The sequence below is a fragment of the Desmodus rotundus genome, chromosome 9 (genome assembly GCF_022682495.2).
Source record: "Desmodus rotundus isolate HL8 chromosome 9, HLdesRot8A.1, whole genome shotgun sequence".
NCBI lineage: Eukaryota > Metazoa > Chordata > Mammalia > Chiroptera > Phyllostomidae > Desmodus > Desmodus rotundus.
Window position 1 is genome coordinate 42,872,373 of NC_071395.1, and position 24,515 is coordinate 42,896,887.

General features: G+C 46.3%; 1 protein-coding gene and 1 pseudogene across 2 annotated transcripts in view; both read left to right on the top strand.

Moving 5' to 3' along the window:
• The first annotated feature begins 4,523 nt into the window (after window positions 1–4,523).
• LOC112301406 (ATP synthase subunit g, mitochondrial pseudogene) lies at window positions 4,524–5,750 on the top strand (annotated as a pseudogene).
• Window positions 5,751–19,891: 14,141 nt separating this feature from the next.
• The window catches only part of LDLR (low density lipoprotein receptor), a 34,040-nt gene continuing 29,416 nt past the window's right edge, over window positions 19,892–24,515 (top strand). For both annotated transcript variants that reach the window (XM_053911674.1, XM_053911675.1), the window contains exon 1: window positions 19,892–20,075. In XM_053911674.1, coding sequence (XP_053767649.1) covers window positions 19,907–20,075 — 169 coding nt within the window. In that variant the 5' untranslated portion in view covers window positions 19,892–19,906. The remainder of the gene's footprint in view (window positions 20,076–24,515) is intronic.

A 24,515-nucleotide genomic window follows, 5' to 3' on the forward strand; every position in this document is an offset into this window, starting at 1 on the left:
GTTAGGAAACCTTGGCTTTGCCCATTCATTCTACTCTGAGATTCCTACATTTCCAGTGTCCCTGGCTCCAAATCAAGTCGGCTTCCTCCAGCAGTGAATTTTAAGGTGGTGGGAAGGAGCTGGGAGGCCCAGGCCGGCAAGCTGGGGGGACAACCCCAAGCAAAAAGTCACAATCTCCCACTGCGCTTCCATTCAGTCTGTTTTCTTGAGTAAACAATTTGCCAAATGCCTTTGATAAACCTCCAGAATCTCAGGCTGGTTGTTTATGACAACTTTGTCTAGTTTTATTGACACTATTAGGGATGAGATTTGCCAAGATTCTTGCTCCATCATTTTGGAAGTCCATATTTTTTTAATAGCTTTGACTTTATTTTAATATATTTTAATTTATTTCAGTTTTTACCAAAAAATCAGTTCACCAAACACTTGATTTCATGCTATTCAGGATGAGGCCAATTTAAAAATGAGTCCCTTGTCCTGGCTGGTCTGGCTCCGTGGATTGAGTGCTGGCCTGTGAATCAAAAGGTCACCAGTTTTTTCCCAATCAGGGCACATGCCTGAGTTGCGGGCCAGGTCCCCAGTGAGGGGTGCGTGAGAGGCAACCACATATTGATGTTTCTTTCCCTCTCTTTCTCTTTCCCTTCCCCTCTCTCTAAAAGTATATTTAAAAAAAAATAAAAATGAGTCCCTTGAGGAGGGAAAAGGTACACTTAGAACTTGAAAATGAGAAGAATCTGACAACAGGGTTAATGAATGGCAGCAAAATTCATAATATTGGCAAGTTAGACATGAGTTCATACCTCTCATGCCAGAGTCTGGCACTGTGCCTGCAAGGGTGGGAGAGCAGCTCCTGTCTTGTTGCCTCACTATGTGCCACCCCTATGTCCAAGGTCACCTCATGGCTCCATCTGTCCATTCCACATCTCCAGCTGTCAAGGAGGCAAGGGGAGGAGAAGGGCCCACTCTACCGTAACCTTCAGAGACGCTCTCTGGCCCTGCCTCTTCCCCACAGTGTGACCTTGGGCCGCTCTCTGCACCTCTCGGCCCACTGGGAGATTAAAAAAGAAAAAAAAAAAAAGATGTTCAGGAAAGTTTCTACTTCCTTCTTCAGGTACTTCTGTATTTTCTACTGTGACAATGAAAAGGAAAATAATTTTTCTGAGAAAAAAGTGAAGGGAATGGGGTCCTGGTCCGGTGGCTCAGTCAGTTGGAGCATCGTCCTTTACACCCACAGGTTGGGGGTTAGATTTCTGGTCATGGCACCTCACCTAGGTTGTGGGTCCAATACCTGGTTTCTCTCTCTAAAATCAATAAACATGTCCTCTGGTGAGGATTTAGAAAAAAGAGGGGAAGAATTGACTGGAAGACTGACTTTGGCTAAGCGTCCACATGTGCAAAGCCAAGTTTCACAGTGACCCAGGGACACGTGGGCTTGGGTGGGGGTGGGAGGTCAGGGCTGCAGGCCCCCTAGCCTGGCTCTCCCACATCAACCTTGGCCTGAAGTCCTGGCACCAACCTCATGTGGACACTGGCCATGAACCTGGGGCCTCTCCTGCTACTCCTGGTAACAGCTGCTTGCTGCCTCCCCCAAGCCCCACCAGCCTTCACTCTCAGCACCCGTGTGCCTGGTCGGCCCCTTCCCTCCATCTCTGCCCTGCTGGTCAGTGCCTTCCACCCCCACTTCTCCCACCAATCCTGAGGCATGGCAGGGGGGGAGGGGGGGCTTCATTCTCACTTCACAAGTGATACAAGCGGGACTTGGAAAGGTTGAGGCCCTTGCCCAGGCCCACACAGATTTCAGGTCAGGCTTGTGGGCCACAGAAGTTCTTGGGGGCTGGGACATGCACTGGGTCTGGAGGAAAGGCCCTGGCCTGGGGGAGTGGAAGGGGTTGAGCAATGGAATGCAGGTCTCCTGTGTCTGGAGGGGCAGAGGAGACAGCAAGTCACAGGTGGCGATTTCCATGGAATAGCTTCAGGCTGAAATGTCAGGTGTCAGGGCAAGACGGGAGCCACTGAGTGCCCTGGCACAGCTGGGCCCAGGAGGGGTGGTCAGGAAGACTGGGACTTCGTTTGTGACAGGCCGCCACCACGACATCTCCCATCCTACATGTGGCTCTAGAGCCTTGGAACTCCCCTCATCAGACAGAGTGCAAATGTATTTATTTTTGCTTGCTCCCTTCCCCTTTCTCACCCAACCCCCTGCCCCCTCCGCTCTGACAGCTGTCAGTCTGTTCTCTGTATCGATAAGTCTGTTTCTATTTTGTTTGTTAGCTCATTTTCATTAGATCCTACATACAAGTGAAATCATATGGCACTTGTCTTTCTCTGACTGGTTTATTTCACTTAGCATAATAGTCTCCGGATCCATCCATGCTGTCGCAAAAGGTAAGTTTTCATTCTTTTTACAGCCTAGTAGCATTCCATTGTGTAAATGTATCACGGCTTTGTTGTCCACTCATCTACTGATAGGCACTTGGGCTGTCTCCAGATCTCGGCTATTGTAAATAATGCTGCAGTGAACATTGAGGTGCATATATTCTTTCAAATTAGTGTTTCGGGATTCTTAGGTTATGCTCCCAGAAGTGGAATTGCTGGGTCATAAGGCACTTCCATTTTTCGTTATTTGAGGAAACTCCATACGGCTTTCTACGGTGGCTGCACCAGTCTGCATTCCCAAATTCTTCCGTTGAGTTTGGTTTGGGACTCATCGGTAATCAGCAGACAACAGTGGAAGTGACACTGTGCAACTGCCAAGAGTGGGTCATACAAGGCACCACAGCTTCCACCCTGCTTGTGGGAACACTCACTCGAAGCCACCAGCTGCCATGAAACAGCCCAGTTGCCCGGAGGCCGCTGTGTTGTGAAGAAGCCCAAATAGGCCCATGTTGAGAGACTACCCAGACCACGTGAGGGAAAGATGGCTCGCCAACCTCCAGCTGCTCCAGCTCTCTCCCTTAGCTGTGTGCACCCACCTAGCTGAGCCCTGCCCACATTTCTGATGCAGAAACCATGAAAGTGAAGCGTTTTATTAAGCCACTAGGCTGTTGAGTGATTTCTTAAACGGCAACAGCAACATTGGAACATCCTTAAATGATGGCACAAGGCTAATTAAACTCACAAGGAAAGATCTTCAGAGCACTGTTAAGGCTAGAGAAGCAAGGTGCACAGTGAAATGTCCAGCAAGATGCGATTTGGGGCACACACACAGGATCCTGATATTTGCTCTGTCTCATGTCACTGCTGTATAAATGTTTAGAGAAAGGTCTATCAGGATACACTTCAAACACACCATGTCCCAAAGCACTGTTATCCCTGGGGGCAAGGATAAGAGAACAGAGTTGGGAGCTTCTCCAATCTGGTGAGGCCTAGACCCATGTTCATACATTTTAAGAACCGTTTCTAGATTTCTCACCAATGTTTAATTCAAGAGAATAGTTGGGTTTTAGTTGATGTCACGGTTTCAAAGATTTCTGCAGCAAGGTCATTTGTATCTTCTGGAGCATATCTGCTTCCAAGGTGGCCAGAGCCCAACTCATCGTGTTCTACCCGCACCTGATTCTGCTCCCTGATTCTGTGTCTCCACCTCACAGGTGGTCCCATTAGCCCCCAGCAGTTCAACTCAGCTGTCATCCCTTCCCCTCAGGCTCCACCATCCAGTCAGTCCCCCAGTTCAGCCCACTCCCCTTTCTAAGGAATTCTTCAATCCGTCCAACTCTCTTCCATCCTTGACCCCCACCCGAGTCACCACCACCACCACTGCTGGTCTGGACCAGTGAGGTAGCTCCTCCCTGGTTCCCTAGCTTCCACCCTCATTTGCTGCCTTGCCGTTTGTTCCAGATGGCCAGAGGCTTCTAGACTTGAAATTCCTGAGTTCACTTGGGACCCTGATTATCTGAGCTTGGCATCTCTCCAGCCATATCACTAAACCTTAGCCACACTGAAACTTTGCACCGCAGACTTCCAGACAAGTGGGTGTCCCTCATCCCATAATGCCTCGTCTGGCCCATCTTTCCCTGGGCCTCTTCTCAAATGTCACTCTCCTTCCTCTTCTTGCCTTTGTTGACATTCTGGGGGAGGCAGCGTGTAGGCCCTCCCTAAAAGAATCCTACAAAGTGTGTTTTCAAAGCATATTCCATGACACCTGTGAAGGCTTGTTGATAAGTAACAAACGGGAGGGGGGTGTGGGAGAGAGGAATTGGTGGAAACAGAAAAATCCCAGCTTGTTTGCTGAGTAAATACTGGCACTTTGAGGAACTGACAGTGGAGGAGTCCTTCCGATTTTCTATTTACCTTTAGAAGCCCCACAAATTGGTGAAGATTTGTTAAATGATAACATACGGTGTTGGCAAGGTGATGGAAGGCAGGCCCTCATATCCGTGGTTGTACCTGGTTGCGGCTTTCTAAAAAGAAATTTGACGGTAAGAATTTAAAATGTTGATACCCTTTCCTCAGGAATTTCTCTTAAGGGTACCATTACAGATACGAAAATATGAAGGGGTATTATTTTCGTGGTTTTGGTGGGGATGCAAGTGCTCAGCAGTGATGAGGTGGCAGTGCCTGCCCAGGTTCGGCTGGAAGATACTGGTCAGCCGTTAAACATCATTTCATGAGTGTGAGAAAAGCCTTATATATGACAGAAAGGGAGGAAATGGGCTGCAAAATGGTGTCGGTCAATAAAATCTGAGTTAAGTCAATAGTCTTGTTAATTGTATTGTGCTGATGTCAGTTTCCTGGGTTTAATAAAGTACTATAGTTATGTGAGGTGTTACCAGCCATGGGGGATGCTGGGGGAAGGGGCCAATGGACCTCTCTCTACTATTTGTGCAACTTCTTGTGAGTCTAATTATTTCAAAATAAGGCTTAAAAAATGGTATCTGTCAGGACAGGCTGGTTATATGATGCTGTAACAAATATCCCCATCATCGAAGTGGTTTAAGTCAACTAAGGGTGATTTCTTTGCTTTGTGCACAGTGAGTTTGTGTTGTAATAGTCACTCAGCAACCCAGGAACTGGAGATTCTGTCTGGACATTTGCCTCCACAGGTTTCCAAACCCGGAAAATGTCTGTGATCTAATCAGGTCATATGGCCATGACTAACTTCCCTTGAGAACAAAAAGAACAATGGAAGGGGGGCTAGAAGAATACACTGACTACCACATTGCGTATAGAAAATAATCCCATTTCATAAAAATGTATAGTTTTACTTTTAAAAATGTTTATTTTAAATGGGTATATATGTAAATTTATAGGTTTTAAATATATACATATACATATGGGGGAGGAGACTAGAAGAAATAAAATACACTGATCATCTTGAATTGATTGTGGGTGTCTGTGGGTATTGCTTTCTTCTCAGAAGCTTCAAAGTTTTCTACTTTGTAAGGTTTTTAAATTGAAGTACATGCTATAATTAGATTTCCATCCTAGAACCTTGTCCCAATTTGTCAGTAACCTTACAGAGAAGGCCCCCAGGCTGGCTAATGCTGCTGAGACTTACCCGAAGCCTTGAAGCCTCAAGTGGCCACATTTTGTCACTAGGCCAAGGTTGAGCTGATTCCTCCAACCCCCGCTGAGGTCCCAACAGCTGTTCAGAGCTTGAAAAACACAGTCATCAGTGCTCAAACTGGTGCTGCAAACAGCTCACAGTTGAGGAAGCTCCGCTGAACTGTCTGGTAGCCACCGAGCTGTGGATGTGGTTTTATGTTGCCGAGACCATAGGCAAGAGTGGGGTCATTGGCTATGATGTCTGAACACCAATCTTTAACATTTGTTTCTTTTGGTTTAGTATTTGAATGTCCTAAGACCATGAATGATCAGAATCATATTTGAATTAAAAAAAATTTTTTTTCCAAAAAAAAAGTACCGTGACTGGTGTGGCTCAGTGGATTGAGCACCGGCCTGCTAACTAAAGGGTCACTGGATCACCGTTTCGATTCCCAGTCAGGGCACATGCCTTGAGTTGCAGGCAAGGTCCAACTGGGGATGTGTGAGAGGCAGCCAATTGATATTTCTCTACCTCTTTCTCCCTCCCTTCCCCCTCTCTGAAAATAAATAAAATCTTTAAAACAAACAAAAAGTATGGGGCTATAATTAAACAAAGATAACAATGAAAATACGTGAAATTCAGACAACCTCAGAGGAATGTTCTAAGTAGGAGATTGTGAGACCAAGAATTTCAGGTGACACAGTGGTTTTCCTAGCCCCAGACATAGGTTACTTCAGCTCAGTTTTAATCTACTAGACATTTTATCAAGTAGGTTCTTGTTTGCAGATGTCGCAAACCAGATTGGGTAGTTTCAGAATCAAAAGGACAATGGGTGCCAGATCCGCAGCCTGGCTCTGGAGCCAGAATCTTGGATGTGAGGATATAATTGGCTGAATCCAGATCACGTGCTCATGTTCTTGTGCAGTGAATGCTGGGAAAGTGAATATCTGGCCTTGGGAATATCTGAAGTGGGAGGCAGCTGAGAGACAGATTCCCAAATGCAGGAAAAGGATTGGTGCTGAACAGAGAAAATCAAGTGGAGGGGCATAGCTTGGGAAAGGGGAGACCAGTTCTGCACCAACCTGCTCTGTGACCTTGGGCAGACCCCTTCCCTTCTCTTTGCCTCAGTTTTCCCATTTGTTAAAGGGAGGGAATGAATGCTTTCCCCCATATTCTCCGTAGGAAAACAGACATTTAATATTAAAGACTCTTCTTATTGAAACCAAAGTTTACTCGATGAAAACATGTTCAAGCACTGGGTGTTTTATATAAGATGAGACACAACCAAATTCAGACTGAATTAATATATTGACCTCCACATCATAGAGGGATTTTTTTTTATAAGGCAGAAGTTGTAAACCTCTTATTCTTTGAGAATCCGATAAAAACTAATATTCCTCTCTCCAGAAAAATGCACATAAGACTTCATTTGGTTTCAAATGCACATAAATGAATAAAAATGCCAATTGTCATTCTTTAAGTAACTTTGAGGTGACTTTATGGAAACCCCTGCTGTCTACTAAGGTTTCTTAAGGAAGCATTGCATTTATCATTCATTCATTCATTCATTCATTGTTTATTGAGCTCCATTCGAGAGCTGGGGGTATTGCCATGAATGAGAATGAGGTCCCTGACCCTTAAGAAGGTCCCGGTCTAGTGACCATATGGATGCATAGGGTAATCATGGCAGAGCACAAGAGGAATGAACCAGCAGTGTGGGAGTAGAAGCTGGTGGGATCTTTGGGAGGAGGTGACACTTGAGCTGAGCCTTAGAGGATAAGAGTTTGTCATATCTGGCAGGAGCTTCAGTTGAGTGTGGCAGAAATTCAACCCAAAATGGCTTATGCAAAAAGGGGAATATATTGCCACACGTAACTGAAAAATCCAAGGGGTACCTTCAGACATGGCTGTATCTAGGTGCTCAGATGTAGCCATAAGTTCAGGACTCCATGTGTTGGTTCTCTTTCTGCCTCTCTGGGGGCTTTCCTCTTGGCAGGCCCTCCCCTAGAGGTGGTAAATGAGAAGATACCCCCATTGCTCCATCACCCTCAATCTATAGTTTGCTTTGGGTAGTATGAACATTTACATCATAGTAATTATTCTTATTCATGAACACAGTATATACCTCCACTTATTTGTATCTTCTTCAGTTTCTTCAGTGTCTTATAATTTTCTGAGTGTAGGTCTTTTACACCCTTGGTTGAATTTATTTCTAGGTACTTTTTTATGCAGTTGTAAATGGGTTTGTTTTCTTAGTTTGCCTTTCTGATAGTTTATTATTGGTGTGTAAAAACACAACTAATTTCTAGATATTTATTTTGTATCCTGCTACTTTACTGAGTTCATTTATCAGTTCTAGTAGTGTTATGGTAGAATCTCTAAGGTTCTCTATACACAGTATCGTGTCATCTGCTGGGAAAGTATTTTTAACTGGGCACATTATAGCCTGAAACAGGATTGGAATTCTATAAATAAAAAAGAAAAGGGATGCGAAGTGGTGTAGCTGCTTCGCAAAACAGTGGGAAGTGTCCACAAACAATTAGACATAGAATCACCATATGATCTAGCAATTTCACTTCTGAATACACACCCAAAAGACTTGGAAGCAGGGACTCAAAGAGATATGCACACCCATGCCCACAGCTTTATTCCAAACACCCAAAAGATAAAGTAACCCTAGCGTCTATCGCTACATGAATGAATGAGCAAAATGTGGTGAGCCACATTAATATTCCACATAATGCAGCGGAATATTATTCAGTTTTTTTTAAAAAAAGAAAGTTCTGGCACATGCTATCACATGAATAAATCTTGAAGACATTAAGTGAAATTAAGCCAGACATGAAAGGACAAATACTGTATGATGCCACTTACATGAGGTACTTAAAGAAGTCAGATTCACAGAGACAGAAAGTAGAATGGTGGACGCCAGGGGCTGGGGGAGGGGATGGGGGTGAGTGTTTGATAGAGACGGAGCTTTGGTTCAGGAAGATGAGAAAGTTCTGGAGGCGGGATGATTGCACAACATGAATGTGCTTCATGCCACTGAACCGCACACTTACAATTGTTAAGGTGGTAAATTTTGTTATGTGTATTTTGCCGCAATTATTAGTTAATTTTTTAAATCAGAGAAGAACAGGAGAGTGCCCTAGATGCAGGCGCTAGCAGCTTCCAGTTGCACCTGCACCCAAGGCCGGTCCAGGAGGCTGTGCTGCCCTTGACCCTGAGGCCTAGGCTCACCATGGCTGATGCAAGAGGCTGTGGGAGCCAAGGTTGAATGTGTGGCTTGCAGAAGCTTTGACCAAAGGGTTTTTTTCCCTCTTTCCTTTCTTTTTTTTTCTCTTTCCGTTTTCCCACCTCCCTCTCCTCTCCTTGCCTCCTTTCATTCTTTTTCTTTCTCTCTCTTTCCCTCCCTTTCCTTCCTTTCTTTCTGTTTTTTTTCTTACTTTTTCTATTTTTTCAAAAGATTTTATTTACTTATTTTTAGAGCAAGGAGAAGGGAGGGAGAAAGAGGGAGAGAAACATCAGTGTGTGTTTGCTTCTCACTCACCCCCTACTGGGGACCTGGCCTGCATCCGAGGCATGTGCCCTGACCAGAAATTGAACCAGCGACCCTTTGGTTCACAGGCCAGCACTCAATCCACTCAGCTACACCAGCCAGGGCCTTTTTCTATTTTTTAATTGTGGCAAAATACACATAACCATAAAATGTACATTTTAACCCCTTGTGAAGTGTCCAGCTCAGTGGCATTAAAGTACACTCACATTGCTGCGCAGCCATCACCCCCTGCCATCTCCAAAACTTGTTTTTCTTCCCCATCCGGAACTCAGTCCATCAAACACTAACTCCCCAGCCCCGGCCCCAGCCCCTGCCTCCCACCATCTACTTTCTCTCTCTCTGACTCCGACTCCTCTAGGGACCTCCCACAAGTGGAATCACACAGTATCTGTCTTTTTGTGTCTAGGTTACTTCACTTTTTCTTAATCACACAAGTAATAAGTCACACCTGGAAATGACAGAGCCTTTAAGACATCAAACATCATAGGAGGACATGGAGTGAAAAGCACTGGCCTGCTCAGATTGGAATGCAGGGCTATGAGCTTCCCAAGGGGGAAACCAGTTGCTACCCAGAGAATTGACATGCAGCCTTCACTGGACTAGAGTCCCGCCCTCCAGCCCACCTTCGTGCCCGCCCACCTCCACCTCTCAACTCAGCAGTCACAGAAACTCAGGTACGTAGAGTCTGTTCTCAGCTACGTGCAGAGACACACACTCAGCTCTGCTGCGCCAGGTCTTGTGCCTTCCGCCTTTGCAGAACAAGAACACTGCCTGCAAGTGAAACCCTGATCCTGGCCTTTGGGACCTCCTGTGGCATCTCCACCAAAATGTGAACAGAACCTGACCCTTCCTCATCACCTCCATGGCCCACCCAGGTCAGCCCCGCCATCGCTCCCCTGGGCCGGGCAGGCACCTCTTTCCTGATTTCCCAACTCCCACCCTGGACCCCTTCTTCGGTCTGTTCTCCCCACAGAGGCCAGAGGGTGCCTGTGGGCACTGAGCCAGGTCCCATCCCTTCTGCGCTCTGAACCTTCCACGGCTCTCAGCTTAGTTGGGGCCAAAACCAAAGTCTTCCCTGCTGCCCACAAAGCGCTGCACCACGTGCCCCTGTCACCTGCCTGCCAGTACCTGCCCCCACTCACTCCATCCAGCCACCTGGCCTCCCTTCTGCTGGAATGTTCCGATTTCAGTCCCTCTTCAGGTACTTTGTACCTGCACTTTCCTCTGCCCACAATGCCCTTCCCAGCTCCATTGTGTTATCCTGGTGTTACCTGAAATGTCTCTATTCTCGGAGAGCCCTCCTTTCCTTTCCACTACCTGAGGTCAGCCGGGTGGCGTGAGGGATGCTGCTAATATTCTCTATCTTGCTCCAGGTGGCGGCTATGCAGCTGTGACAGTATAAAACAAATCTCTGGAGCGGAACACCTGAGGCTTGTACACTTCATTGTATGTAAGTTGTATCTCAATTAAAAAGTAATAAAACAGGCCCCTCTCCCACCAATCACCCTCTTCGTGTTTTCGTGAATTTGGTTATCCAAAATCATCTTGCCGGTGTGTTTCCTGCCTGTCTCCCCCACTGGAGGAACATCAGCGCCGGGAGGGGTGGGATCTTTGTCTTGTTTCTGCTGTGTCCTTGACATCTAGAATGTTCCTGAAACAGAGTAGAGACTCAGGAAAGGTTTGTTACATGAGGAATAAGCAGGAAGAAAGGAGACCCAGAAAGGAGAAGTGATTTGTCCAAGGTCACAGCGTGGCTTTAATGGAGACGAAGTGCTGAGTCCTCCCGCTTCCAGCCAGACTTCCCTCACTTCCAAAGCTTTCCAGGGCCTTCGAGATCATTCCAGGGACATCAATACCATTCAGGAAGCTCTCCACCTGGGAGCAGTCTCCACCTGGTCAGCCGTGCATTTTACACGGACGTATTTTATAAACCATAACAAGGTGAGGACCGTTCATGCTGAACTTTTCATTTCGGGGTTTATGTGGATTAATAAATGAAGACACATGAACTTCCTGCTCTCCCCGCCCCCACCCCCAACTCCTGCCAAGGCCTCCTGTCACTCTCCCTTGTCCTTTCCATGACCTAATTGATGAGTCATCTGCCTCATTTATCACTTTGATTCTGCCTCTCCCAACCTTGATGGCCTCAAAGGCTTCCCACTTCCCCCCAGATAGTCTCCTCCTTTCAAGGAGCATGCCAAAGCCTCTGGTGTCTATCCCAATTTTATTTCCACACTGCCTACCATTCCACACGCGCACCCCACCCTTCAGCTAATGTCTCTCCCGGTCTCCACCTCAGCACCTCCCCAGCCTGCTGACATCCTGTCCACCGGTGGCCTGATCTCCTGATCCAGAGACATTCTTCAGGGGACGTTATGCAGTGAAAGCAGAGGCTGCAGAACAGTGCACAGGCGCTATGCTTTCCAGAGGAAAGGAAGGAGGGGACTATGGTGTGCTTACTTCCTTGTATGTGCTTAAAATTTTTCTAGAAGGACTCACTTGCCACTGAAGCAGTCCTAATTGTCAGCAGGGAGGGGAACTGGGGCCCTGGAGAGGGAAGAAGTTTCTCGCTGATTCACCTTCTGGACTTTTTTAAACCTAGTTTTTTAAAGTAAACTTTTTGTGTAAAACAGTTTTAGGTTCAGAGCAAAGTTGTGTGGCCAGTACAGAGATTTCCCATACACAGTAGTTCCCCCGTTATCCGTGGTTTCACTTAACTCAACTTCGGTTACCAGCAGCCAATATGAAGTGAAAACTTTAAGAATAAACAACTTACACCTTTTAAACTGTGGGCCGTTCTGAGTAGTGTGATGAAATCTGGCACCTTCCTGCTCCAGCCAGCCAGGCGTGAATCACCCTGTGTCCAGCGTCTCCACACTGTGGACGCTCTGGCCCCTTAATCACTCAGTGGTCATCTCGGTTAGCGGATTGTAGAGGTATCAGAGTGCTTGTGGTCAAGTCACGCTTTTTTACTAAATATTGGCCCCAAAGTGCAAGAGCAGTGATGCCGACAATTTGGACATGCCAAAGAGAAGCCGCAGAGTGCTTCCTTCAAGTGAAAAGGTGAACGTTCTAGACTTAATTAAAAAAGAACGAAGTCAGATGCTGAGGCTTTAAGAGCTACGGTAAGGACGAATCTTCTGCCTGTGAGACTGTGACTCGTGCTAGTCTTGCCGGCGAACCTCAGACTCAAAGGACCTCATCACACGTCACTGTGTTACCTCATCACCAGAAGGGTGAGCACAGCACAAGATATTTGAGAAAGACCACATTCACGTAACTTTTATAATATATTGTTAGAATTATTCTATTTTATTATTACTTATTCTTGTTAATCTCTTACCATGCCGAATTATAAACTTTACCATAGGTATGTATGTTTAGGAAAGGGACAGTATGCACAGGGTTTGTCCTATCCGCTGTTCCAGGCATCCAGTGGGGGTCCTGTGTAGCTAGCCTATCCTCTGCTGCTAATGGGGGACCCCCGTACCATCTCTCCCCACACAGCGACCCCCACTTTCCACGTCCCCAACCATAGTGAGAGACGTGTTACCATCACTAAACCTACGCTGACACACCATCACCCCGAGTCCGTATTTTACATGAGGGTTCACTCTGTGCCGCCCGTTCTTTGGATTTGGGCGACTGTAAGTGTGCGATGACGTGCATGCATCATAACAGTGTCATGTAGAGTATTTCCACTGTCCTGAAAGTCTTGTGTTCCATCTGTTCATCCCTCCCCGCCAGCCCCTGGCAACCGCTCACGTGTTAACTGACTCCGTAGGGGCCTTTCCAGAAGGCGAGCGCCGCGCAGTGCAAGTGTGCAGTACGTGGACCCTTCTGAATGGCTTCTTTCACTTGGTAATATAAATTGAAGGTTCCTTCATATCTTCGTATGGCTTGACACTCACCTTTTTAGTTCCGACTAAATATTTCATCGTCTGGCTGTACCACAGTCTGTTTATCCATTTACCAGCTGAAGGGCGTCTTGGTGGCTTCCCTGTTTTGGCAGATTGGAACCTCTTTGGTTTTGTGTGGACATAAGTTCTGTGTGGACAGGGTTTTGTGTGAACACGGGTTTTCAGCTCATTTGGGTAAATACCAAGTAGGGAGTGAGATCACTGAATCATATGGTGAGAATATGTTTAATTTTGTAAGAAACTGCTGAACTGTCTTCCCAAGTGGCCGTGGCATTTTGTATTACTACCAGCAGTGCGTGAGGGTTCCAGTTTTTCTACATCCTCGCCAACACTTACATTGTTTTATATATATAATGGCCGTCCTAATGAGTGTGAAGTAGTATCTCATTGTCATTTTGATTTACATTTCCCTAATGATTAGTGATTTTAATATCTTTGCATGTGCTTATTTGCCATGTTTACATCTTCTTTAGAGAAATGACGTGGTGTAAAACCTGACCGGGTTTTTTCTTTTCTGTGATGCGAGTGCCTGACTTAACCTTTGATTGCCAGGCTTCCACTTCAAAGATGACTATTTCGAATAAATACAGCAGGTCCTCAAATAACATTGTTATAAGTTGATGAAACCCTGTAGGAGCTTAACTCTTGTTTACATCAATTAGCCCACGGTAAAACTGGTTTTCTTATACGAATCCTTTACTTTAAAGTCACAGAGTGTTAAGTGAGGATTTTGTGCATTTGTACATTGTCAGCCACACAATCAGATAAAGAGCCAGGCTGCTTTCCCCTACTAGGGCTTCGTTGTTTTAAATATTTTGTTTATTTATTTTTAGAGAGAAGGGAAGGGAGGGAGAAAGAGAGGGAGAGAAACATCCATGTGTGGTTGCCTGTTGCAAGCCCCTGATGGGGGACCTGGCCTGCAACCCAGGCATGTGCCCTGACCTGGAATCAAACCGGCGACCTTTCCTTTTGCAGGACAAGGCCCAACCCACTGAGCCATACCAGTCAGGGCTGGGCTCTGTTGTTTTAGAAATCTTGGTTGATTTTGATAACTGACCATTTGGGCTACTTGTTTGTTTTCTCTTCTGGCACCTTAAATTCCCACTCTTATGTTTTAAATTCCCAAATAAAGAGGAGTGAACTCATACACCCCAAGGCCCCCAACCCAAGACCCCCAGGAAAGCAGTGCCCCAGGCCTGTGAAATCTTTCTATCTGTGACTCTGCTGTGTGGCCCCAGATGTGCTGTGTGATCTCCAGGTCCTGTAGATAATGAACGTGTACTTTTTTATTTTCCTAATGGATATTTCTGAAAAGCATTTTTGCAATCACAATAAGAACCACAGAGGCTGGCCCAGCCACAACACTGGTTATTGATAGGCTGAGACCAGCATTGAATAACTGAGTATTCAATTCCTTAGCTTATTGTTTAACTGAGCTGTTTGGTTTTGTTGTCGTTCAGTATTGGGGTTTCTTTGTGTGCTGGGTGTCACTCCTTATTAGCTACAGGATGTGCAAATGCTTCTCCATTCCATGTGCTGCCTTTTCACTCTGTTGACAGTGTCCTTGGATGTACAATGGTTTTTAATTTTTATGAAGTCCAACTCACCTATGTTTTTCTTGTATTGCCTATGCTTTCGGTGTCTTACCCAAGAAATCATTGCCAAAGCCAAGGTCATGAAGCTTTACCCCTATGTTTTCTTCTAAGAGTTTTATAGTTTTAATTCTTACATGTAGGTCTTTGATCCAGTTGAGTTAATTTTTCTGTGCGGTGAAAGGAAGGGTCTGCTTTCCCTAGAGTGGGCTGGTTGGCTCCTGTTACTGCAGAGGTGACTCACGCCATCCTGGCTTTTTGATACTTTTACATCTGGAGATCTTCGTACTTCTTTAAGCTCTTCTATCTTACCACCTAGCTCTTTGGGTTTTTCTCTCTCTCCTTCAACTCAGCAACGTGAGTGTGGATTCGGCTTCTCCCCAAAGCCCCTCTGCCCTGAGGCATCCAATTCTGGGAACCTTCACCAGTGCCGGAGATTTATGAGCCTGAAGAAAACTGTGCATCCTTGCAAATGTCACGTGCTGAGACACTCCGCACGGAGACTGTCTCTCCTCGTCCTTCCTCCATGGACCTGCTTACTCAGAACAGCCCTGATTCTCCCACCGTCCCAGTGTAATGCCCACTTCTGTAGAGGACAGTGCAGTAAAGGAAGAAAAAGCCAAGGTCAGGAGGCAGAAGATCAGAACCGTCTTCTCACAGACCCAGCTCTGTGTACTCAATGAGCAATTTCAAAAACAGAAGCATCTCAGCCTCCAGCAGATGCGAGAACGTGTTTTCTGGGATTGGGAGGCTTGTTAAAACTTCAATTCAGCCCTGGCTGGCGTGACTCAGTGGATTGAGTGCCAGCCTGCAAACCAAAGGATCACCAGTTCGATTCCTGGTCAGGGCACATGCCTGGGTTGTGGGCCAGTTCCCTGGTTGGAAGCAACCAATCGATGTATCTCTCACACATCCATGTTTCTCTCCCTCTCTTTCTCCCTCCTTTCTTCTCTCTAACAATGAGTAAATAAAAAACCTTAAAAAAAAAAAACCCTCAAGTCAGATGAATGGTTAAGCTATAATATGCTTCACTGATTCCTTCTGCCCCTTTTGCTCTTTTACTACAATTCCTAATTTATTTCTTACTTAAGTATTTATAAAAGGTGTTTTGTATTTAGCTGTGTCATGATAATACCAGTTCGTCTGGTTGGTTTATAAGTTTAAATACAAATAAATAAAATGTCTATTTTCTCATTGACAACAAAGAGAGGGTCTAACTTCATTCTTTTGCATGTGGAGATCCCATTTTCCCAGCACCTTTTGTTGAAAAACTATCCTTCCCCTTTGAAGGGCATTGGCACCCTTGTCAAAAACTATTTGTGTATGTGAGGGCTTCTTTCTGAGCTCTCCATTTCATTCCATTGCTTTGTGTCTGTCCCTATGCCAGCACACCGTTTTGGTTACTGTAGCTCTGTAGTAAGTTTTGAAGTCCGGAAATATGAGACCCACGATTTTGTTCTTTTTAAGATCATTTTGGCTTTTCAGGGTCTATTGGGATTCCGTAGGAATTTTAGGGTGGATTTTTCTATTCCTGCAAAAGACATCATGGAGATTTTTGTAGCAATTTCAGGGAATTTGTAGATTGCTTCGGGTACTATTGACATCTTAGCAATATTAAGTCTTCTGATCCACGCACTCAGCATGTCTTTCCACTTATTTGTGTCTTCTTTCTTTCAGCAACATATTTTAGGGGTTTTTTAAAGGTTTTATTTATTTATTTTTAGACAGAAGGGAAAGGAAGGAGAAAGAGAGGGACAAGAATATCAATGTGTGGTTGTCTCTCGCACTCCCCCATACTGGGGAACCTGGCCCGCAACCCAGGCATGTGCCCTGACTGGGAATCAAACCAGCAACCCTTTGGTTCGCAGGCTGGTGCTCAACCCACTCAGCCACACCAGACAGGGCCATATTTTAGTTTCTAGTGTACAAGTCTTTCACTTTCTTGGTTAAACTTATTCCTAAGAATTTTTTGTTTTTCATGCTACTATAATTGAAATTGTTTCCTTAATTTCTTCTTTGCTAGTGTATGAGATGTAACTTTTTTGTATGCGTTGCTTTACATCCTACAACTTTGCTGAATTCATGTGTTAGTTCTAACAGTTGTGTGTGTACTGTTAAGGTTTTCTACACATAAACCTTGTATGTCTCTTCTACCTCTTCCTTTCCTATTTGGATGCCTTTTATTTCCTTTTCTTACCTAATTATGCTGTCTACAACTACCGATACTATGTTATTGAATAGAAGTGATGAAAGTGGGCATCCCCACTCTTTCCAGATCTTAAAAAAAAAAATCTTTTTACTTTTGAACCACAGTGCTGTTTTCAGCTGTTTGAACTAAATGCAAATATGTTTTTTCATACCAGCAGTGGCCTCTGCATTCTCAGGCACTGTGCCGCCCTGTGTTTGAGACCCATCCTGCCTTACTCTCTCTCCTGAAGTCCTTCAGGACAAGGCGGTATCCCGACCAGTTTCGAATCTCCCCCATCTTCCAACTCAGGGCTCTCTCCATGTTCTTAATACAGGCTTCTGTTGAGCCCACTGTTCTATTTGAAAGGGCAGACTGACAGCCCAGGACAAAATTTGAATTCTGATTTATCAAAATCCCAAGGAGAGTGGAATTCAGAAACAGCACATCCCTGATGTTGCAGCCACGCCCATGATGCTTTTTCTTACTTCCACTTATTTAACCTTTACTATAGGCAGGTGCTGGAGATATAAGCCATGGTCTCTGCCCTCACGTGGCTAAAGGAGATAATTGATGGCAACAAAGTCAAGGCTGGTCCTTAATTGCACCTAATGAAAAGCCCAAGACACCTGCGGTTGCTTACACCTTCTTCCTCTGCTGATGCTGGGCCAAAGGCCAGACAGTATCTGCCATGGATCACCTCTGCCGATAGGTCTGGCTTCTTCCGCGGGAGACCTATTGCATTCTGAGCCGCCTGGTGAATTGGAGAGGTGAAAACCAGGACAAGGCGGGCTATCCATTAGAATGAGGAAACAACCTAGCCTGAGTTGTCTTAGATGACTTTGTGAGCCCAGAAACATTTTTTCATTTTAGTTTTTCTTTTATTGATTTTAGAGTGAGTGGAGGGAAGAACATCAGTTTGTTTTTCCACTTATTTATGCATTCATTGGTTGATTATATGTGCCCTGATTGGGGACTGAACCTGAAACCCTGGCATATCTGGATGACACTCTAACCAGCGGCCCAGCCAAAGCAAGCCCAGGACCTTTCAAATGAAGTGGATACCACGGAAAGATTACTTTTAAGTACCTAGGAGAAAGTCTACCCTGAAGAGAAGAAAATGATGCAGTTGCAACACAGACAGCCGGAAAAAAAAAAAAAAAGCAAACCCATATATGATGTTTATTATTCCAAGTGCAGCTCCAATCACTCCACACACACACACTTTTACCTCTGAGCTAATTGCAGAAAAACAATGAAGGCTCCAAGCAGTAGAAGTAGAGATGTTACCGTAATCAGTGTGACCCTGTCCTCTGGGCAATGTATGTCCATGTGTGGTGTTAGAGACAGAAGGGCCTTAGGATTTCCCCAGGCAGGTCGAAGGGAGACTTGGGGAGAGCTGTCCTAGAGACCCTGCTTAGGCCTTTGCACCCCAGGAATGGTTTTTGTTTGTTTTTTAGAGAGAGGATAGGAGAGGCAGAGAGAGATTGATTTATTGTTCCACTTATTGATGCATTCATTGGTTGGTTCTTGCATGTGCCCTGGCTGGGGATCAAACCCACAACCTTGGTGCATGGGGACAATGCTCCAACCAACTGAGCCACCCAGCCAGGGCAGGAATGTTCTTTTCAGAGCTTTTGTGGCCCTTTTCCAGGCCTGCCCTTACATCTACGTAGCACTAGATCTGGAGACGTAGTAAGCTAAGTTCCTCTCCCGAGGAAAGCCTCTCTCTTCCTGGTCACTCCTTCCAGGCCTGTTGAGAAGGGCCTCCGACCAGACAGTTAAGAGAAAGCTGGGCTTACAACAGCCGTGAAGCCATGACTGGGATTCCAGTGCTTTCCCAGAAGAAATAGAAGAAACAGGTCTTGTGATTTTTCTGAAGGGAAATCAAACCTATAGCCTTAAAATAATAAAAAGTAGCATCTGGTACAAGGAATGGAGTTTAATGGTGGCACATTCATAAATGTTGCAATAACTCCCAGAACTTGCCCATACTTGTGAATTTGCCCAGGTGAAAAAAGCTAGTTATCTCATTTGACTATGACACTGAACCTGCCAAGTAAGGGAAGAGGGCATTATTTTCTCCCCTTTCCAGGTTGTGCAAGCTAATCGACTCACCCAAGGTCCGTCTGATTCAAGCTGGGGCTCTTAAATGCCACTCTGCTTATACACCTCTTCCTCTGTATTCATCACAGTTTTTCTGAGGGTTCCATTGTCCCCTTTTGGCCTCTTTTCTGCCTTCTCTCATGAGTTTCCCATAGGCATGCTGAGAGCTTTAGTGTGCCCTGCCAAGCTCAGTTTGTAAACCCCAGAGAACTCCGCTTCTCCTTGGGGGCACCCTCCAAGACTGCCAGACACGCTTGCGTGAGCCTTTTTGGCAAGGGGCCACTGCAACCGCACAAACCCAAAAGCTGCTGTCCATCAGCCCTCTGTGGGTTAGGCCGTCAGGTTCAGCTCTGACAGCCCTGCTTTGTTGTGATCTTTCTTTGGGGGAGAGGAAACAGCCTGTTCATTCATCTCCTCCTAAAAGGATAAATCAGTATTTCAGTCCAGACTCCGGGCTTTAGGTCAGTTAATTTATGAGATGCTTTTGCTCATAATTCATCCAAGTGATGGATCCCACAAGACAAAATCAGTTTTTGGTTGTACTTCTGTAAGGATTTTATTTAAATGCCTCATTGATTACCATTTATACTGCGATTTGGAAGAACGATCTAAAAACTATATAGGACTAAACTCAATATACAATTCCTAGAAAGGAAAAGGCAAATATAGAAAGGAAGGGGAAATTTTTCCAACATCTAGTTTTGCCTTTTGAGGAAGAGGGGAGATTGCCATTAGACAATTAGACGTTTTGGAAGAACAGTTAATATTTGGACACCAAAGAGAAAAGTAGCAATGAGAAATTGAGGAGAATTTAAAGGACATCTTTCAGGAAACGCATTTCCAGTTTGGGGAGACTCGGCACGGGCGACCTAAATTCGACAAAGCAAGTAGCGGGCCCTGGAGCGGCATTGGAAAGCCCTGGAATCCCAGTCAGGGTTTCACGGGTTAAGGGGCCCATGTCACATCAGCCGTTCGAAACTCCTCCTCTCGCCTCGAGGTGAAGATATTTGAAAATCACCCCACTGCAAACTCCTCCCCCTACAGAAACTTCACATTGAAATGCTGCAAAGGACCGGGGCCCGCGTGCAGTCGCTGCCTGGCTGCGCGAAGCCCAGGTTTCCAGCGGGGACACTGCAAACAGGGGACAGCAGCCTGGGCCAGGCCGTTGCTGAGAGCATGAGGTTGTGCTGGTTGTTCGCCCTGCTCCTTGCCGCGGCGGGGGCTGCAGGTAAGGCTGGCTCCAGGCCCCCGCGCGGGGTGGGTGAGCCCCCGAATTCCAGAAGCCCCTTGGTAGTTTTTTGAAGGGGGCAGGGAAAAACCACTCCATCCTTGGGAGACGTCGGACAATGGCACAAAGTCCTCCAAAACAGCCGGGAGAACACCAAGTGGCGCGACGGTTTGGGGAGACAGGAAACGGGATGCGGCTTTCCCCACAAGTCCCGTCGAATGGGGATCCCCCTTGTCTCCCTCAGACCCAGGTACTGAATCTCCGGCAATGGGGAAGCTGGACCTTCCTCCCAGTTACTCTAGGAGCAAGGGTGACCCTTAGCTTGCCTGCTCAGCCTACAGGTCCTTGTGAGTGCTTCCCGGAGCCCGCCGCAGGAAGCAGTTACCGAGGCGGCCAGGTCGACTTTGTGCTGCTCGAGGGCGCCGCCGGCTCTCGGAGCCGAGCAGAAGGCATCCCACCCGTTCACTTCCAGCGAGCTTCTGCCCAAGGCCAACACCTCCCACCCCGTCCCCTCCGTTCCGCCCCCGAGCTCCCATTGGGCGCGATTCAAACAGGCGAGCCGCGAGCCTCTCCTCTTGACCAATGGGGGGCGGTAACTGTGCGCCGTGGGGGGCGGGGCTTGCGCAGGATTCGCGCCACACCTAGTTCTGCGTGAGGCAGCTGGAGGCGATCCCGTCGCTCACGCCAGCCCCGGGCTGCCATCACGAAGGAGGCGACACTTCCCAGACCCCTGCAGCCGCCTCCTGGAGCTCGGACAGGCGGCTCGCCTAGCGCCTAGTTCCCCTCGGGGAAGGCCGCGGTTTCCTCCGCGATTGGTGCCCAGGGCTTCACCCCCGCTTTGTCTTCGAGGCCGCCCTCGCTTCGCCTGCTTGGGACGGGACACAGACGAGTCTCCGGCCCACCTTCAGGGCCTCGGTTCCTTCCGAGACTGAAACGTTTCCTTAGAAACCCCCTCCCCTCCTCTGCCCGGGGACGGGAAAGGCAGGTGGGGCGGGGCAGGGACTGGGAGGCTGCGACACCAGACCGACCCCTCCGAGTTGCGTTGTTTGTTCAGAGGCTCTAAGTGGGTTCAGTTGAACTGCCTATGTGACGACTTTTCACTTTAGCGTGTTTCAAATTTAGATTTGGGCAAGAAGCTAGTTGGTGCACGATCCTGAGTGGCTTTAAATGAGCTACCAGAGGCATTTGACTTTGCTGGATAATAGATAAATATTGTCCTTTTACTACGTATAACCACCTCAACCCATAAAAGGATTGGGGTTACTTGATTAACAGGATTTCAGAAACCGTCCAACTCTTGGAATCCCTGCCTGTGACACAGGTTTCTGCCGGGAGGGGAGAAGGGGAGGCACCAGTGGGTTGCAGACACAGCAGAGGACTAGCGTAATAGTTCAGCCACCAGTTGTGACGTGGAGGGAACACGGCTTGGTCAGGAGACACTTGACTAACCTGAATTTCACACGCGGATGGACTCGTTCCCCAGCGGGAAATAATGGCAGTAAAGTGTTGAGCAAGATGCGTTCCTTACTTTTTCTTTTTCTCGCCCACTGTGTGGCTGGGGATCTAATGTATCTATCTCCTGTTCTCAAGGCCTTCATCCCCACTTTGCCTTCAAGATTGTCCTTGCTCGGCCAACCCAGGGCATATCATAAATGTGCCCCCTGGGCATCTGGGGCCTCATGTTTTCCCCAGACTCCTGGGAACTGGCAGCTACTTCTTTCTTCTGATGCAAACACGATGCTGAGCCCTGGTTGCTCCAGCTTGCTCCTGGGCTGTCTTCAGAGCATTTCAGGTGGGGTGGGGGGGTTTCGTCCATTTCCTATGGAAATGAAAGTCAGAATCGGACCTTCACTTAACCAGATCAGAAATCCCTTAACAGCTGTCTGACCATGGAGCAAAGGTATAAGGGCTACTGTAAGGAGAAGGTATATTAAGATCAACAAAAAAAAAGCAGTCAATTCCATAGAATATCACAGAATCTCTTTACTTGTGGGAAGATTGGGTCAGAATGGAAGAGAACCCAGCGGTTCTGTGCAAACTATTCTTTTCTAAAGACTCCTGTTACTGCACCTTTTTAACATTATAACTCAGGTACTAACTATTGACAAGACCAAGGGACAAAGAAGGCAGTAGTTCCAGGGGCCGTACATCCTGGTGGTCCATACTGTCGTTATTCAGCTGATGGTCATCCTGGTTAGTACTAACGAAAGTGTTTATGGTTAGATTTTAAGAATCACAGATACTCATTAACTAGAAGAATTTGATATGCTTACTAAGGGCAGTGAGTTTGGGCAAAGGTTACAGCATGAAAGGGCACAAAGGAGGAGATGTTTTTTTATTCATGTCTACGTCTATGTAACGGTCAAGGGCACACCCAAACTCAGAGAAAACAGAGTATCCTGATAAGAATTACATCTGCTTTAGCAACTTCTTCCCAAGCAACAATGGGAAAAGATAAGGAGAGCTTTCTTGAGACTGCAAACCTTTAAGGGAATTATGTGCCTCATTCTTTCTTTCCAGGCTAGTCCTGCTCTAGCTGCAGTTTCCTCCTCTAATGAGATTAAATTCTAGATGCCTTTGTTATTGGATGCTTTGATGGTCCCTTCACATTCCAGGTTAAGTACATTAATAGCATCCACACTTTGCCCACTTGTCAAGCAAGTGACGGTTTGTCGCTAAGACTCTGTGGAAGTAACCAGTAGTGCGCACTCCCTGCTCCCCAGTGTTGCTGACCACAAAATCTGTCGTTGCGATCACTCCTGGGGAATATACCTTGGCATCCGTGTTTGGAAAAGGCCACTGATAAATTGATTTCTCCTTCATTTGCAGCTGAGTCTGTCAGCTCCAGCCATTTCTTTTTTTTCCAGGAAATGATCCTCTCTACAGTTTTGATTTCCCTCCCCGCATCTATCTTCAGCATGTCCATGTATGAAATGTCCGTGTCTGCAGACATTTTCATGAGTTTGTTTGAGGCAAACTGACGACAACTGCCGGGAAGCAAAATCTCTGCGGACTGAGAAAACGTTCTAGAAAATTGCAGTTTGGCAGCTTATTTTATACATTAGAATCAAAGTAGGAAGCATAAGGAGGGTTACATGAAATCCAGTTAGTAGATTAAGGGAGCAGGAGAAAGCAAATCGGGGAAATCTCTGAGATTGGATAAACCAGAGGGACACATCTTTTACATTGGTGGGTACAGGGTAGTTAACAACTAGCATTTATAAAACATAGGGGTGGTATTCTGGGAACAAGATAACAATGAGGGGTTCTGTGGTCTCATGCGGTGGTGCAGAAGTGGTGCCCCAGCAGGTCTGGAAAAGCTGACTCTGACTCGTCAAAGCCGTGTTATCTTAGATGCAAAAGGACAATAGGCAGGTTCCCTTAAGGTAAAGATTAATCTGTCAAGGAAGCTACAAGCCTAGGACATGGCTACCGACCATGACTCTCTTTTAGTTTGGAATTTTTACTTTCCGACTATCCTATGTGGTTAATTTCAGTCTCTGAGTCTGTAGGGCCGCCATGCTGGCCTCCCCTGAGCTTGTCAGGCTTAGTAAGTGGCCCCTTTTTCACAAGGACAGCGAACACCAAAGGCATTTATTTAATACCTTATTTTTGTGCTGGAGAAAAAGGAATGTGTATTCCCCTTTTCTGTTTTGATAACTGTATTCCTGATTTGTCACTCATAACGAGAGATTTAAGGACTAGAATTTAGAGATATTTGGGGCGGGGGAGGGGTCAATGTTTGTGTAATTTTAGGCATCCCCAGCAGGAGGAGGTATGGAAGTGAGTGCTCCCTTTTGTTTTTCCTGAAATTTAAGTGAAACTGACTTGGGAAACCCAAACCTTGCTTCTGCAACAAGGAGGAAACAAGACAGATGTGCCTTTCCTTTGGGCTGTGGTGTTTAGAACAGAACTAGTTCCGTCCCCTTGCTCTGGACGGTCCTGTCTGCTGTGGGGACAGCCAGCTGATGTGTTGTTACTTAGAGCTCCCTGTTTCTGATTGCTGTCCCCACCAGCAAGACCCTAGGACTTTCTTCTCAGCTAACCACTCCCTGGCTGCACCTATAACAATAAAATCCATCCACCTGTCAAACATTGTCTGGAACTGAGCCAGCTGTTGAATGACCTGGTCTGATAGAAATAGGTTAATAGTGGGGTCTTCCTGTCAGTGAGGTCTTCGGCCATCTGTAACTAGCAAATATTTGGAGAACTGTTACCAGGTGAAGGCTTGATGTTCAGGAAAGGGGTTTATTGTTTTTTATCTTTATGTCTCTTTGAAGGGCCTTAACATGTTATTATTTCCAGCGGCACTTTTGGCGTGTAAGATGGGTCCTTATGCAAAGGTTGGGCAGCAAGAGCATTAGTCGTGTGGACAGAAAAGTGGTTCCACAGAAAGTAACCTCACAGGATGTTCTCATCATAAATTCCTAACTGAGCAGG